Source organism: Rhinopithecus bieti, unplaced genomic scaffold, assembly GCF_001698545.2.
Source record: "Rhinopithecus bieti isolate Rb0 unplaced genomic scaffold, ASM169854v2 scaffold_495, whole genome shotgun sequence".
Classification (NCBI taxonomy): Eukaryota; Metazoa; Chordata; class Mammalia; order Primates; family Cercopithecidae; genus Rhinopithecus; species Rhinopithecus bieti.
Window position 1 is genome coordinate 1,432,949 of NW_016803120.1, and position 16,661 is coordinate 1,449,609.

The 16,661-nt window shown below is 56.9% G+C and overlaps 1 protein-coding gene across 1 annotated transcript; it reads left to right on the forward strand.

Annotated features, from left to right (window-relative positions):
- Positions 1-1,341: 1,341 nt before the first annotated feature.
- On the forward strand, positions 1,342-15,463 carry PLA2G4F (phospholipase A2 group IVF). The gene is made up of 19 exons (XM_017855684.1): positions 1,342-1,444; positions 1,861-2,027; positions 2,132-2,260; positions 2,692-2,732; positions 3,009-3,051; positions 3,536-3,602; positions 5,810-5,979; positions 6,097-6,210; positions 6,437-6,474; positions 6,726-6,861; positions 8,523-8,659; positions 8,937-9,159; positions 10,042-10,156; positions 10,377-10,514; positions 10,602-10,709; positions 12,063-12,257; positions 12,559-12,725; positions 13,962-14,148; positions 14,459-15,463. The coding sequence occupies exons 1-19, from the start codon at positions 1,342-1,344 to the stop codon at positions 14,677-14,679; spliced, it is 2,499 nt and encodes an 832-aa protein (XP_017711173.1). The 3' UTR covers positions 14,680-15,463.
- Positions 15,464-16,661: the final 1,198 nt, after the last annotated feature.

The following is a 16,661-nucleotide window of genomic DNA, read 5'->3' on the forward strand; positions in this document are numbered from 1 at the left end:
GCAGGTGTGTGGGTGCCACGACAGCATGATTAGGTTCAGAGAGTCCGTGCTGAGATTCAGATTTGAACCCAGAACCGGTGGTTCCAGGAGCAGACGATCCGAGGTGTTGAATTCCAATTGCCGGGCCCCGCCAGGTCTCCCTGCTCCCGCCGCACAGAGACATCGTGGCCTATGCCAGGGTGGCTGTCGTGATGGGGGGCGGAGGGGGACAATGGGAGGGAGGGACCGGCTCACACTGTGAGTCCTGGAGTTCTGTTGTTGCAGCCGGGAAACCCACCCTACTATGCCTCAGGTGAAGTGCTGGGGAGGGCCACAACACGGGGGTACAGACCTGCGGAGTGACCATCTCCACCCTTACTCCTGCTTTCCTGGGCTTCTCAGAGCTAGCTCAGGCGGCCAAGACAGAGAGAGAGACTGTGTTGGGTGTGTGTAGGAGAGTTATCACGGGGTGGTACGAATGAGTGTATGTGTTGTATCATGTGTGCAGTGTGTGTATAGTGTGTGTATGTGTATACGTGGTATTACATGTGTGTATGCCTGCTGGTGCAAGTGTGAGTGCAAGTGTGGTACATGGTTCCATGTGGTGTGGGCGATGTGTGTAATGTAAAGTGTGAGTGCGGAGTGTGGGAGCACAGTATGTGTACTATATGTGTGCAAGTGTGGTGCGGTAGTTGCAAGTGAGGTGTGAAAGGGTGAAGTGCGTGAGTTATAGTGTGTGTGTTGTATGTGTGCACAACATGACAGTGAGTGGGCCGTGGTGACTGAATGCATGTGTGTGTTCCGTATGTTATGTGAGTGGCCAATGGTGAGAGTACGTACACCATGGGTGCGGTGGGGAGGTGCAAGAGTGGTGGTGTGTGTGTGAGCGTGTTGTGCTGTGGAGTAGTGTCCCGACTGCAGGACGTCGAACGGGCCTTGGAAGGGGAGTGGGAAATGGAGGAGGACAAGAAACACAGAAATGCGGAGGCAGACAACGGCCTGTCAAAGTTCTCGTTTATTGGAGTGTATTGGTCATGCCTCTATATAGGGGCTGGCAGGGGAAGAGGTTGGGCAGGGGCGGTGATTAGGGGCCGGTCTCTCAATACAATCGCGCATGGCCGTGGGTTTTGTACTTTTTCCGGGCGCGGGGATCGCCCTTGCGCCTGGGGCTGCATATCTTCCTGGGCGGAAAATGTTGCGCGCGTCGCGGGAAAGGTTGGGCGCGCGCGGGGGGAAAGGTTGGGCCGCACCGGGACGTTTTGGCGGCGCGGGAGAAACTTAGGCGCGCGCTGGGGGAGAACTTGGTGCGCGCGGGAAAGCTTTGGGGCGCGCGCGGGAAGGTTATAAATAAAGAACCCGGGAATGGCGCCTTTGTCTCCGCTTTGCGGAGATCAAGACCGTCGGCTAATTCCGGGCCTCATGGCTCCGGACAGAGTAGGTGGAGGGACTGGTGCTGACCATGGAGGTGAGGGCAGGCAGGGCTGGAGGGGACAGCTGTGCAGACTCGGCCTCCTCCCTGTGCCTGGGAGTGCCGCCCTGGGTGAGGGTGTGAGGCCCGCTGTGGCTACAAGTCAGCACGTGCTCTCAGGGAGCTTTCCATGCCAGCGCCCACACAGGGAGGGGATTTACTGCCTGAATCATGCAGTAGCTGGAGTTAATGGTCTGTGCTGCCATGGGATCTTTCCAACTGGCTGCTGCGGGATTTCTGTTCAGGTGAACGGGAGGTGTGTGGAATCAAGACGGAGTGAAAGGCATCAAAGGCCTCCCTCCACCTCCTCACCCCACCACGCCACAAGGGCGGCTTCCCCTCCTCGCCACTCTGCTCCTTCCCCTTCCGCCCTAGCCTCCCCCAGCAAACCTTTTCAGCAATGAGAGCTTGAGGCCCCGGCCCCTCCCCTGTCCTACCTGCAGTGTCCAAAGCCGACTGCTACGTGCAACTGTGGCTGCCCACGGCATCCCCCAGCCCTGCCCAGACTAGGACAGTGGCCAACTGCAGTGACCCCGAGTGGAATGAGACTTTCCACTACCAGATCCATGGTGCTGTGAAGGTGAGGGCCAGCCAGGGGCCACACTGCGGAAGGAAGGGTAATCTTCAGGCAGCTGCCCTCCTGTCCTACCTCAGGCTCCGACCTCCTGCCTGCCCTGTCCTCAGAATGTTCTGGAGCTCACTCTCTATGACAAGGACATCCTGGACAGCGACCAGCTCTCCCTGCTCCTGTTTGACCTGAGGAGCCTCAAGTGTGGCCAACCTCACAGACACACCTTCCCACTCAACCACCAGGTGAGCCCACCAGTGCTGGTGGAGAGCCCAACTGGAGGAGGGGAGGCCCAGCACAGGGCCACCGAAGAGGGGGCTCTGGTCAGCACAGGCCAAGCCTCCAAGGCAGACCGTCCTCCATCCCATAGCCCTGACCCTATAAAGGTTTCCCTCCAATACATCTTCCTTGCGTGAAACCAAAATATGAGCTCCTTGAGGGCTGTGTGTTGCCTCAGTCACAGCTGGATTCTCAATGTCTAGAACAGCCCCTGACACATATTTTGGAATAAATGAGGCTCTCCATGGAGATACCACTGCCCCTCCTATGTCCATGACAAGCCACAATGCCAGTCTCCCCTTCTAGTTCCTGGAGCCGAGCAGGGCTGGCAGGCAGGAACAGCTCTGGAGGCTTTTGGAGCCTTGAAAAAACTGGTGCTCCCTCCCCCTCCATGTAGGATTCACAAGAGCTGCAGGTGGAATTTGCTCTGGAGAAGAGGTGAGTTCTGGCAGAGCCAGCGCCCTCGGAGACTCAGAGATTTGAGTCACGGCAGCTCCTAGGTGCCAGTCACCATGTCTTGCACTGGCCTTGCAGGCCTGGCCTGGAGGCGATGGCCTGGTCTTGACACCCATCTGCATGTTGGACGGCAGGCTCGCCCCACCCCAAACCATGCTGTGCTCCCCAGGCTCTGCCCGCTGCTTCACTCACATTATGATTGTAGAGGCATCACGATGGGGCCAGATGCATTCCCCATGTATTCCTCATCCTTTGCAGCCAGGTGCCTGCATCTGAAACCATCACCAACGGGGTTCTGGTGGTGAGTGGGGAAGGCGAGCTTGGCGGTGTTCTGGGAGGGGGCCAGTGAGGAGCCTGTGATGGGGCCCATCAGGCCCACTTGTCTCTGAAGGACACCCAATCCCTCCTCAGAGGGGAGGCATGCTAGGGAGGCACCTCCGTAGGGGAAGGACAAGAAGCTGCCAGGCACTTGGTGGACAGCCCAGGACCCCAGCCTCCTACTCCCACACAGCATGTTACTTACTTGGGCCTCTGGCTGCTAAGATCACTGGAGCAGCCACTCTCATGGCCCCTCAACTCCTCCCCCTTTCCCACCAGTGCCCACTTCCTCTGAGTCTGGGGAGAGGGGCTGGGTATAACCTGGGGCTGCTGCAAAAGACTCCTACCCATGAGGCCCAGGTCCTGGGAGGGCTGTTTCCTAGACCCTGCTCCAGGAACTCCTCCCTCCCTCCATCCTGGCTGGGGCCCTGGGCTGCCTGGCTCCCACAGGCCTCTGCTTTCCTCAGGCTCACCCCTGTCTAAGAATCCAGGGCACACTCCGGGGAGATGGGACAGCCCCACGGGAAGAGTACGGTGAGTCTGCTCAGCGGCCTTGGTTCTTTTGCCTTCTCTGCTGGGGTTGGGACTACTGATGTCAAGGAGGTGGGTCTGGGTCAGGAAGCTCTTACAGTTTCCATTGCTCAAAGCTGACTAACTCACATGGGATGGAAGCCCCGGGAGGCAGTGAACGACCTGTCCCTGGAAGTATTCGAGCAAAGAGGTTGTATCCGCCCAACTATTGCTCTACAACACACACCCACATGATCTCAGTGGCATACAAGCAGCGTTTATTTGGCTCACACACCCGGTGGTCAGCCAGGCCGGGCTGGGCTTGGCGGGGGGTGGCCCAGCCCTGTGCCATGTGTCTCTCCTCTGCCTCCTGTGACAAGCCCATTAGCCTGGGCATGTTCTCAAGGCATCAGCAGAGGCCCAAGAGAGCAAGCCCAACTGAACAAAGGCTTGTTAAGCCTGGTCACATCCTGGCTGCTACCTAACATGTTATTGGCCCAAACAGGGTTGAACTCAAAGCTGGAGGGTAGGGAATATAGTTGACCTCTTTAGTAGGAGGAGCTAAAATCACACGGCAGTGAGAATACAGGGGAAATGAAGAACGGGGGCTGTCAAACCCAGTACCACAGAGGGCAGCCACCCAGCCAGGGGAGTCCAGATGTGGGACAGCAGTGGTGGCTGTGTGACAGTGAAGGCCCATTCCAGTGCTGACAGCCTGAGCCTGCAGGATGAGTCCTGCCCAGGGAACTCTGAGCGCTCACTCTGAGGCAGGCCCTGGGCTAAGCATTTTAATGTGTCTTATAATCCTCCTAACAACCTTGTAAAGCAGGCACAATTAGAATATCCTCTAATTCATGAGGCTGAGGCCCAAAGAAGACATTTGCTCATGGGCACACAGCCAGTAAGTAGTAGAGCCAGGGTCAAACCCAGGTCAGTGACACTCCGGTTCTCTCAACCACGGATTATACGGCTTCTTATGAATAGCACGTCTCCATCTCAGTCCATAGGCCTTGGCATGAATAAAATATCACTTTCCTTATATTCTTGAATTCCCTTCCCACACTTGGTCATGTCGAGTCTCTGCGCCTCATCAAGTGCAAGGAGAGGCTGCAGGGCAGGGACTCCTCTGATCCCTCAGTGTCTGCTGTCCTCGCATACTTTATGTCTCTAGTTCTTCCATGTTGTGTTAGGGGCTGGGACTCCTGGGAGGCTGTCTGTGGCCCCCTCTGCCTGGATGCCATGTGCAGTCATTTCTCTCTGGGGTCTGGCCTCCTTCCCAGAAAGCTGCTGGGAAGCTGGGCAGGGAGGTCTGAAGCCTACAAGCCTGCCCCCTCACTCCTCCCAGCCTGGGCCTCACCTTCCAGCCTGGGCCTCACCTTCCAGTCTGGGCTTGCCCTCTGTCGCTTCTCCAGGACGTGCATCTCTCTGTATCCACGCATCCCATTCTTCCTCCTCCCACCTCTACAAACCTTCCTCTCCCAGCGTTCTACACTTGGAAACAAAGGCCAGAACAACTCTCTCGGGCCACAAACCTCCAACACAATGAGCAAAGAGCCTGAAGTGGGGCAAGGGGGAAACCACCGCCTGAAAACTGCTCGTTCTTTTTTTTTGAGACAGAATCTCGCTCTGTCGCCCAGGCTGGAGTGCAGTGACGCAATCTCAGCTCACTGCAAGCTCCACCTCCCGGGTTCACGCCATTCTCCTGCCTCAGCCTCCCGAGAAGCTGGGACTACAGGTGCCTGCCACCATGCCCGGCTAATTTTTTGTATTTTTAGTAGAGACGGGATTTCACCATATTCACCAGGATGGTCTCGATCTCTTGACCTCATGATCCGCCTGCCTCGGCCTCCCAAAGTGCTGGGATTACAGGAGTGAGCCACCATGCCCGGCCTGCTCATTCTTATCATAAACATAAAAGCAGCTCAAATCATCAGCCCCACAGGCTCTGGGCAGGGCCCCTCTCCCTCCCCATTCCCTGCCTTCCCCTCCAGGCATTTGTGTGCTTCCCACCCTTCCCCGAGTTCCAGTTCTGACCAGGGCGGGCTAGAGGACCTGAGTCCTTCCGGAGGCTTTCTCTGTGAGCAGTGTTCGAGAAAGAGCGGGGCGATAGGAGTTGGCATTTCCTAGGGGAAGAGAAGGGAGGAGTTGCTGTTGGGGTGCTGCTGGCATAAGCTGCACAGACACAGACCCACCCCCTCACCTGCACACCCACCTGGGCCTTCTGCTCTCAGGCTCTCGGCAGCTCCTGCTGACAGTGCCTGGGGCCTACGAGAAGCCACAGCTCTTGCCCCTGCAGCCTCCCACAGAGCCAGGCCTCCAACCCACCTTTATCTTCCACGTGAGCCCAGTGCTGAGCTCCAGGCTACACGTGGAGCTGATGGAGCAGCTCTCAGCTGTGCAGGTGAGTGTGCCGCCAGGACGGTCAGTAGATCCAACTCAGCCCAGACTGGCGTTCCAGGGCCACGTTGGGCCTTTTCTTCCCCGCTGGAGAGCTTCTTGGGTGTTTTCTTCTCCGCAGAGCGACCCCAGCGCGGAGCTGGAGGCTCAGACCAGCAAGCTGGGCCAGGGGGGCGTCCTGCTCTCCTCTCTGCCCCTAGGCCAGGAGGAACAGTGTTCTGTGGCCCTGGGGGAGGTAAGGCTCTGTCTGGGTGCCCGAAGGACCCCTGCCTGCTCTCTGTGACCACCAAGAGAGGTCTGGAGGAGGGACCCAAGAGGGTGGCTGGATCAGGTCAGCCCAGAGCTCAGTGAGGATGTCCGCGTCGGGCCAGTGATGGCCACAGGGGCTGCAGGTGGGGGAGCCACGTCCCTGGGAGAATCCTGCTCAGAGAGCTCAGGGTTGGGGCTGCTGTGTCTTTCAGGGCCAGGAGGTGGCTCTGAGTGTGAAGGTGGAAATGAGGTGAGTGGGACTCCAGGCAGAAGGCCTCTTGGGGCTGGGCTAGAAGTGTGGGGACACACCGCAACGTGCTCCACTCTCTTGCCCAAGAAGCTCAGGCTGTGGGGTGGGGGTGACACCTTTCCCTCCCCGGTTCTGGTGCTGGTGGGCGGATCCCTTGGACCTGCTCCTGTGAAAGAGCCGGGCTGGGCCCAGGGCTCTCCTCCACCGGACAGTCACCCAGAATCCCCCCGCCCCCGCCCCACGTGAGGCAGCTCCGGGGACCTAGACCTACGCCTTGGCTTTGACCTCTGCGACGGGGAGCAGGAGTTTCTGGACAGGAGGAAGCAGGTCGTGGCCAAGGCCCTGCAGCAGGTGCTGGGATTGAGCGAGGCTCCCAACAGTGGCCAGGTACGGAATGGAGGAGGAGCTGGACCCCAGAGCTGCTAGGACCAAATCAAGCCTCTTCCCTTGAGAGGACCAGCATGGCTAAGAGAGGCCAGAGGAGGTTGGCCTGTTTGCCTGAGCTGATGGACACCATCAGCAGAGCCAGGACCCCGTATGGGATGAGGGCCGAACAGCCCTGGCCAAGGCTGGATGTCTTGGTCTGCATGGACTGCCGTAACAAAACCCCACAGACCAGGTGGCTTAAATGACAGAAATGACTTTTCTCTCCGTTCTGGAGGCTGGAAGTCCAAGACGAAGGTGCCATCATCAGGGCTGGTTTCTGCTCGGGCCCCTCTCCTCTTCCTAGTGGAGCTGTCTCGCCGTGTCCTCACGTGGCCCTTCCTCTGTGCGTGTGTGCAGAGTGTACGCCTTGGGGTCTCCTCCTCCTCTTCTAAGGACCCCAGTCCTGTCAGTTGAAGGCCCTTACCCACTTCACCTTTATCACCTCCTTGTAGGCCCTATTCCCAAATACTGTCATGTTGGGGGTTAGGGCTCCAACACAGGAATTTGGAGGGGGACAGTTGAGTCCGTAACATGATCAAAGGGATGTGCAGCTTGGGGGTCCCTGGGATCCTCTGGGTTTAGAGACAGCCAGCCTGTGGCTGGGAGGCAGAAGGAAAGGAGTGCTGAGAGAGGGACTTACAGGGGGTCAGGAACAGGCTGCCGGCTTCCTCCTGGCTGCCTGAGTCCTCAGGAGACGCTGTCACTGTGGCCCAGCGCTCGTTCATTCGGGCAATATGTGTGCCCGCTCTGTGCTAGGTGCCCGCTCTGCTAGGTGTCTGCTCTGTCTCATCCAGCACTCTGAAGCAACAGCGCCTTCCATGAGCAGTGGCCAGGGAACATTTTTTTCAAGACAAGAGAAGAAAAGAGAACAGGGAAAAGAGCCAAAAATCCAGAATGGAATGAGCCAAGTCTTAGTGGGTAAAGCTAAGCAGCCAAAAGCATTGACTCTGACCGCTCAGGCACCTCCGACCCTGAGGAGACCTTAAAACCTCGGGGCCCCTTTGGTGTCTGGGGGCAGGTCTAGGCTGCTTGCTGGCCTTTGTCACTTTAGCTCAGTGGTGCTCAACGGGGCACAATTTAGTTCCTCCTCACCGCACCCCTGGGGACATTTGTCCATGTGTAGAGATGGATTTCATTGTTGCTGCTGGGGAAAGGGGAGGTGGAGGGAGGCTGCTGGCTTCTACCGGGTAGAGGCGGCCAGAAATGCTGCTAAACGTCCTACAACACACAGGACAGTCCCCACCAGCAAAGAGCTACCTGGTCAGGAATATCAAGAGTGCCACAGTTGAGAGGAACCTGCCGTAGCTGATTTGGGGAATCAGATGTACCTTCCAGGTCTATATCTTGCAGGTCGAATGGTGAAGGGCTATCTCTGGAGCCATACAGCTTAGGTGTGAGAGCTCATCACGTAATAACTGTATGATCGTGGGCACATTATTTAACCATCCCGTGCCTCAGTTTCCTCATCTGGAAAATGGGGTTCTCACTGGGTTGCTGTGAGGATTCAATGAGATAATACGTGTAAGGCTCTTAGAATAATGTCCGACATGTATAGGCATTACATGTAATATGTAAATGACGGTAGTAGTCGGAGCCGTTTTCCTTGTTACTATTGTACCCAGGTTCCTGTAGTGGCTGTGTTGGGTTCCGGGGGTGGAACCCGAGCCATGTCTTCTCTGTACGGCAGCCTGGCAGGGTTGCAGGAGCTCGGCCTGCTAGACACTGTGACCTACCTGAGTGGGGTCTCTGGGTCCACCTGGTGAGGTGGGGGCAGGGCACAGGGTAAAGGAGACCCCACAGAGGGTGGGGTTGTGACCTGGTGATCTGCAGGAGTCCCTGAGGGGCTGGGATCCTGCCTCCAAGGGGATTAGGAGGGGCAGGAAGAGGCTTGAGTCCCAAGCACCCCTTTGAGTGGGGTTGCTTGCAGGGCAGCATGGGCAAGTAATGGGGGTGGAGGGCCACTCACAGACTCTGCACCCCTCTCTCCCATGGCTGTGCTCTCCTGCCTCTGACTCAGGCACAACCCCCATCCGCAGGTGCATCTCCACACTCTACAGGGACCCAGCCTGGTCCCAGGTGGCCTTGCAGGGCCCCATTGAGCGTGCCCAGGTTCACGTCTGCAGCAGTAAGATGGGAGCTTTGTCCACGGAGCGGCTACAGTACTACATTCAGGAACTGGGGGTCCGGGAGCGCAGTGGCCACAGCATGTCCCTCGTCAACCTCTGGGGCCTCCTTGTGGAGTATTTCCTGTACCAGGAGGTGAGAGAAGAGCCAGAAGGAAATAAGGAAATACCACGGCTCCTCTCACTCCTTCCACCCGCCCTTGCTTCTGCCTCATCCTTCAGGCTCAGATCTGTTTACAAAGCTGTTTCTGACGTCTCAGCTCCCTGGGCCAGCGAGTAAGACTTCAGGTGGCTGGCACCACTTTGCCTCCCTAGGCTCCTAACCTTGGGGAGCAGGAGGCTGGTCACAGTGCTCAGCTCTGGCTGCATATTAGAATCACCGGCACAGCTTTGCAAACACACCCATGGCTGGGCCCCCCTTCCAGAGATACTGATTTTAGTTGGTCTCAGGATTTTTTGAAAGAGATTTCAGTCCACACCTGGATGTGAGGCCCAGCACCACACCCACTCCTCGGCCAATTCGGCCGTAACTCACTCTACCTGGCTGCTCCTGGCACTTCAGACCCAGCTGCAGTTCCAGGCGGTAAGACGCGGAACTGCTTCCCACCACCCCGTGTGTGGCGATCAGGTGTGGATGGATATCACAAGTGATTTCTCATTTCTCAGTAAATAATCTACATTTCTTAGTAATTTATTTTTTAAAGAAATTGGACTGGCTTTTCAAGCATTCCTTTAGCAACATCACCCTGACTTCCTGGTGTTCTGATACACTATTTTGAGTAGTAAAGAAGGAGGGAGGGTGTTCCCATAGTCCCTGGAATTATACAGACCCACAGTGGGCTCCCCTTGGCTGCGGCCTGAAACCTGTCCCTCAGAGAGCTGTCCTTAGAGCGCTGGCCTTGGCGAACCAAAGCCTCTCTTGTGGGCATGCCACACCCTGCAGGGTGCCGACCCCAGGTCACAGGGATGGGAAAGGAACTCCCGAAGGGCCAAGCTGCCTCCCTTCTTTCCTGCCCAGGAGAACCCTGCCAAGCTGTCTGACCAACAGGAGGCGGTCCGCCAGGGTCAGAACCCTTACCCCATTTACACCAGCGTCAACGTCCGCACCAACATGAGTGGGGAAGATTTTGCAGGTGCCTGGGTGTGGTGATGAAGGAAGGAGGTAGAGGAGGTGGGGAGGAGGGGGTGAGAGAACGGGGTGATCAGGGTGCCCAGAGGTGGTGGTTGCACACAGGCACCTTGGAGCACAGCGGGGCTGCTGCTTCCTGTCGTTGGCAAGGCTAAGATTCCTGCTTGGGCACAAGCACTGTGGTGGGAAGCCCCTGGTGACTTTCCCTTTACTCGGGCCCCTAGAGTGGTGCGAGTTCACGCCCTACGAGGTCGGCTTCCCCAAGTACGGGGCTTATGTTCCCACCGAGCTCTTTGGCTCAGAGCTTTTCATGGGACGATTGCTGCAGCTCCAGCCCGAGCCCCGGATCTGCTACCTGCAAGGTGACTCGAGGCTGGAGGGCTGGGGACAGGCAGGTGCCGGGGCCAGGCCCTGACTGACATGGGGTGGGGCACTGCCTGTCTCCTTAGGTGTGTGGGGCAGCGCCTTTGCCACCAGCCTGGATGAGATCTTCCTAAAGACTGCGGGCTCGGGCCTCAGCTTCCTGGAGCGGTACAGAGGCAGTGTGAATATCACAGGTGAGGGTAGTGACCCCGAGCCCCTCCCACACCACATTCCAGCAACGGGGCCCTGGTAGAGACACAAAGAATGAGGGACGGGACAGAGAAGGACTTGGCTGTCCCACTGGATTCGGGCGAAAGGTCCTGAGGCAAATAGACCTCTAACGCCTCTAGGGTCTCTATAAAGATGTTCCAAGGTGTGATCCAAGCCACACTTTGAGTTATCTGTTTCTGGGATCCATTTAAGGTCCACTTGGTGCAGGGACATGGGTACGCGGTTGATACTCTGTCCACCCCTCTTGAGTGGGCTCCTCTTCAGTCTGGTCCTTAATGGGCTCATGGGAGCCCATGGTGCAAAGCAGCACTTTCCCGCACGCCTTTCTCCCCTGGATAACTTTTCCCCTGTTCTTCAGTTCAGCTCAAGATGTCTTTTGCAGACATCCCTTTTTGCCATTGCACTCATCCCTCCACATGCCCTGAGATCTTTTTTTTTTTTTTTTTTTTTTTTTTTGAGACCGGAGTCTCGGTCGTGTCGCCAGGGCTGGAGTGCTGGTGGCGGCGATGTTGGCTCACTCCAAGCTCCGCTCACAGGCGTTCATTCGCCATTCTCGCTGCCTCAGCCTCCCGAGTAGCCGGGACTCAGAGGCGCCTGCCACACACACCGGCTAATTTTGTTTTTGTGTTTAGTAGAGACGGGGTTTCACCAATGTTAGCCCAGGATGGTCTCGATCGTCCTGACCATGTGATCCACGCCGTCTCGGCCTCCAAACGTGCTGGGGAGTACACGGCACTGAGCCGCGCTTTGTCGACCCCGGCGCTCGCGACGTCCTCCGCCCCGCAAGCGCCCCGGCGGCCTGCCTGAGAATCTTACCACCATGCCCGTCCTTCTAGCCATGTGCACATCCTTGTCATCCTTACCCCGGGGCTTTGTCATCATCTATTCTCTCTTTATGTGACTTTCCCCACAAGTAGGCCGTGCACTTGGGAGGGCCAGCGCAGGCCCCGTTCACCTTCACAGCCCTCGTGCCTAGCGCAGTGCCGGGCATAGTAACTGCTCAGTCACTGTTTCATGGACGAAGTTCTGATTGGTAGCTGTAGACTCAAACTTTATTTTTGAAAGGGTGGAAGATAAATTACTATTTAGTAAATACAATGTTATAGGCAGTTTACAAAACATAGAAGATACAAAAGAAAAAGTCGTTTCAAAGTGGTTCGATGAAGCATCAGTCAGAGGCCTGGGAAGTGGGGTCGGGGAGGAGGAGGGATGTGGGGAGGGCTCAGTGTTGAGGAAGGGCACCCCTGAACTATAAGGACCACTGGGCAAAGGAGGATGCCACTTCTCTCTCTAGTGCGCTGTCCCACCCCGTCTAGATAACTGCCAGAAGCCTCAGCCGCACAACCCATCGAGGCTGCGAACAAGACTCCTTACCCCGCAGGGGCCCTTCTCCCAGGCTGTGCTGGACATATTCACCTCCCGCCTCACTTCTGCCCAAAGCTTTAACTTCACCCGGGGTCTCTGCTTGCACAAGGACTATGTGGCTGGCAGAGAGTTCGTGGCCTGGAAAGGTGAGTGCTGCCCTGGGTGGGAGATGGGGGGCTTCCCTTCCTGCCTGCGTCTCTGGTTCACTGGGGCCAGTGCTGGCTTTGGGCTGGGGATTGAGGTGTGGTCTCCTGCTGCCTATGGGCTGATGCGGAGCGACTCTAAGTACTGCTGGAAGTTGGAAGGCGGGGCCGAGGGCTTGGGGTGGGACACTCCCTGGCTGTCAGAACTCTACAGAGAAAAGGCAAGTGTGAATGCAAATACAGAAGGGGTTGCTAGCAAGAGCAACTGCATTCGTCCCCGTGCATACACATGGGTTCCTTGCAGACACACACCCAGACGCCTTCCCCAACCAGCTCACCCCGATGCGGGACTGCCTGTACCTGGTGGACGGAGGCTTTGCCATCAACTCTCCGTTCCCACTGGCTCTGCGACCTCAGAGAGCCGTGGACCTCATTCTGTCCTTTGACTATTCCTTGGAAGCTCCTTTTGAGGTGAGCTGGAGGCAGGGATGTGGGGAGCACCTTCAGTGAGTGGACAGAGAGGGTGAGGGAGGAGAGGAGGGGAGAGAAGGCTCTGGTGAGGGAGACTGGCTGGGTGTGTGGGGGTTGCCCTTTGTGGACGGCCCGGGTTCTACTCTGTGTGTGAGGGGCTGCCTTTTGAAAGCTGTTGGCAGCACAGGTCTCCCAGTTGCAGAATTGCTGAGATGGTGGTGGGCGTGGGAAGAGGAGGCCAAAGCGGGTCCCCAGGAATCTTCTAACCTCATCCATAGGAGACCCCCCAGTTCTAGACTCTGCCCATTCATGACAGAGTTCCCCACTCCAGCTTGGACCCAAGTCTGTGGCCCCTTTGTTACCACGGTAACAACAGAGCCATAAGGGTCCCCTCTGATGCTGAAGCCCTGCAGCAAGTCCCTCCAACTCTGCTGGGTGGTGGACAGAGGCCCCCGTTTCCATGTGGGTGCTGGTGGTGCTGCTCAAGCAGCCCTTCCTTCTTGGGTCTCCTCCTTGTCTTGGGTCCAGTGAGAGCCTGGGATTGATTGGGGATTGACAAAGCCTCTTCTGACATGAACCTTCTGTGATTGTCGGGTGTCAACCTTGTGAAACTGACGTCGGCCTCTGATAGAGAGCAGATGGGGTGAGAGAAGGGAAGACCACGGTGCTTCTGGGGAGGAATGCTGTTGAGGCAGTGGATGATTGATTGTTGATCATTACTGATTATTGTTAATCTTCACAACCCCACTAGATAGGGGAGCTTTTTTTTTTTGAGACGAAGTCTTGCTCTGTCACCAGGCTGGAGTGCAGTGGTGTGATCTTGGCTCACTGCAACCTCTGCCTCCTAGGTTCAAATGATTCTCCTGCCTCAGCCTCTCGAATAGCTGGGACTATAGGCACACACCACCATGCCCAGCTAATTTTTGTATTTTTAGCAGAGACAGGATTTCACCATGTTGGCCAGGGTGGTCTTGATCTCTTGACCCCATGATCCGCCAGCCTCAGCCTCCCAAAGTGCTGGGATTACAGACATGAGCCACCATGCCCAGCCTGGAGTTTAAAAATTTTTTATTTTACACATGAGAAACCAGCTCAGAAAGGAGCTGTCACCTGCCTGAAGTCACTCAGCTAGTCAGAAACAGAGCTGGCATTGAAGTCTGGGTGTGTGTGAGTCCGGGGCAGCGGGGAGTGGCCAGGGTGGAGGAGAGGCAGAGTCAGAGGTTTGCTCCTGCTAAGGTCTTGAAGATGACAGAGAAGTACTGCCTGGACCGAGGAATCCCCTTCCCTAGCATTGAGGTGGGCCCTGAAGACATGGAGGAGGCTCGTGAGTGCTATCTGTTTGCCAAGACTGAGGACCCCCGCTCCCCCATCGTGCTGCACTTCCCCCTTGTCAACCACACCTTCCGCACACACCTGGCCCCAGGTAAGGGAAGCTCCAGGCCTGGGACTGACCCACAGAGCCCTGGGATGGTGACGGGATGCTGTTCTGAGGGTGGGTTCCCTGGAGAATGTTGCTAAGTGCGCCTCCTGGTAGGCCTGAGCTGGCCCTCTGCTCCCTGGGTCTCAGCGTTCACATGGGGCCAGCCTCTCCTGGTGGCTTTGAGAGCTGAGATGTGGCCAAGCAGGGCCTGAATGGAGCCATCCAGGTGTCCTGCACAAGGAAGACTTCTGGGCTGTACCAACCAGTTCTGCAGAGGGCTCCAGCCTGGCTTCTCTGCTTCCCCCACCCACAGGTGTGGAGCGACAAACAGCTGAGGAGAAGGCCTTTGGGGACTTTGTCATCAACAGGCCAGACACCCCCTATGGCATGATGAACTTCACCTACGAGCCCCAGGACTTTGATCGGCTGGTGGCCCTGAGTCGATACAATGTTCTGAACAATGTGGAGACCCTGAAGCATGCCCTCCAGCTGGCTCTGGACCGGCACCAGGCTCGGGAGAGGACTGGGGGCTGACCAAGGCAGGAGGCGGAGGACTGTGATAGAGAGGAGACACCCTGCTCGTGGCCAGGGCTCATTGAGGGAGGAGCGATGGGGACGCTGTGCGGGGTCTACTTCCCTTCTCTCCAGGACCTGCCTCGAGGTGCCCCAGGCCCCGGAAAGCTCTTGCAGAATTGCAGCTTGGACTTGGGGCAGGGCTCTCCTTGCGTGTTTTTTGGAGAAGATGGGCAGTAGATCTCTCCAGGGGCTCTTGGGGATGTAGGGCAGAAGAGAGCAGCACTCATCTCACAGCGGGGTGTGGAGAGAATCAGGTGAGCCACAGGGCCCACCCCAGACACAGAAGCACCTCAGAGGGCCCAGGTTCTCAGCCCAGGGGCTGAGGGCATCGAGAAGCCAGCTGTCCTCCTTACACTGAGACAGAAAGCAGAGATGCATCCACCCACACTTCCTGCAGAGCGGCCCAAGCCCCAACCCCCAACCCCACCTTGAGCTCCTGGATGCACTGCTATCAAGAACAACGAGGGGCCAAGTGGGGGTGGCCAGCCTATGTCGCTGACTCCATCATCCTAACCCTCCGTCTGCCTTCTGGCCTCCTCGTGCCTCCTCCCAGATTACCCTTCTCTTTCCAGAGCCCTAAAGCCTGTGGGGTGATGGCCCATTCTGGCTGCTCCAGGTGGGAGATGTGTGCATGTCTCCCTGCCAATTACCCAGGCTTTACTCTTCGAGCCTGGGCCACAGTCTCTGGTCATGTGTGTAGTGGCCACGTCATGCAAATATACTCTCACCATTCCTAGTAGCTCAATGGGTGTGTCTAGAAGGGGCATCTGTTCATCAAGGGGAGAGGATGTGCACCTTTATGCGGGGCGGGGGTGTGGGGCAAGTTCCTGGGGTGGGTTGGTGGCAAGGCATGGGCAGTGCAGAGGGAGCCTCGCCTGGGCTCTTGCCTCTTTCCCAGATGCATCCAATGGGTCTTGGCAAGTTTTGTTTCTCACTCTCCCTCTTCTCCATTTCCCGTGACCCACCAGGGACTCTCCAAATATCTAGAACCTCTCTAGTGCGGGCAGCCCTCAGATTGGTGAAGAGGAGATCCATTCTGGCCGCGGCCTCTGCAGCGTATGCCCCTGGTGCTGAGCCGCCCAGGACCCTGCAGCAGCGCTTGAGCCTTTGTTCCTTCTGCCCCCTGTGCCAGGGGCTCCCACTTGGCTGTGCCCCTGCTCCTCGCTCTCTCACACAGACACGCTGTCAGGGACACCTGTGCTGGGAAGCCTCACCTGTCCTGAGTCTGGGAAGAAGACTGTAGTTCTGGCTCCCAGATGGGGGAAGGGTGACTGGAGCCCAGCCCGTGTCTTGGCCTGGCTGGGACCTGCAGCCCTCCAGCTGGCATGAGTTGCGAGGGCTGGGGGAGCCAGTTATTTGGGCTGGCATGGGGTGGGGGCATCTCAGTTCTCCTCTGCCTCCTCACCATGGCTGCCTGTCACAGGCCACGGCTCCTCCTCTTGGTTCAGCAGTGAGAGGTTTATCGGGAGTTTATCTGGCTCCTGCTGTGGCCATTGTCATCAACACTGCTGTGCCTGCTGTCATCAATAACTTGTTAGTAAAACCTTCACAGGTTCCCAGCTTCGAGCCGCACAGCGTTCACAACTTAGCATCTGCACTGTTTCTTCAGTGCCCGTTAGAGCCTCAGGCTGTCTCTGGCTCCTAGAAAGTCATTCTACCATCTGTTTTGTTCACTGCTGTATCCTCAGTGCCTAGAGCAGCAGCTGATACATGGTAGGTGCTCAATAAATACTTGATAAATGAATGGGAACCTACATTCTAAGAGATGGATCATCACCCACCAACCACAAAAAAAAGCATGCAATGCTTTCATTGATTCTTAACCCATTTGGACTTTTTGAAGAGCTGATATAAACCACAGACCCTCTCCCAAGAAAAAGGCGCACACACACATGAAAAGTTGCTTACATCAGGGTCTCTGCTTCAGCTATGTGATCACC

Excerpts from the sequence above, each read along its gene's own strand:
- PLA2G4F (XM_017855684.1), top strand. The coding sequence starts at position 1,342 with ATGGCGCCTTTGTCTCCGCTTTGCGGAGATCAAGACCGTCGGCTAATT. Across the intron at positions 2,733-3,008 it reads GAATTTGCTCTGGAGAAGAG|CCAGGTGCCTGCATCTGAAA; the intron begins GTGAGTTCTGGC and ends CATCCTTTGCAG. Across the intron at positions 10,157-10,376 it reads GAGTGGGGAAGATTTTGCAG|AGTGGTGCGAGTTCACGCCC; the intron begins GTGCCTGGGTGT and ends TCGGGCCCCTAG.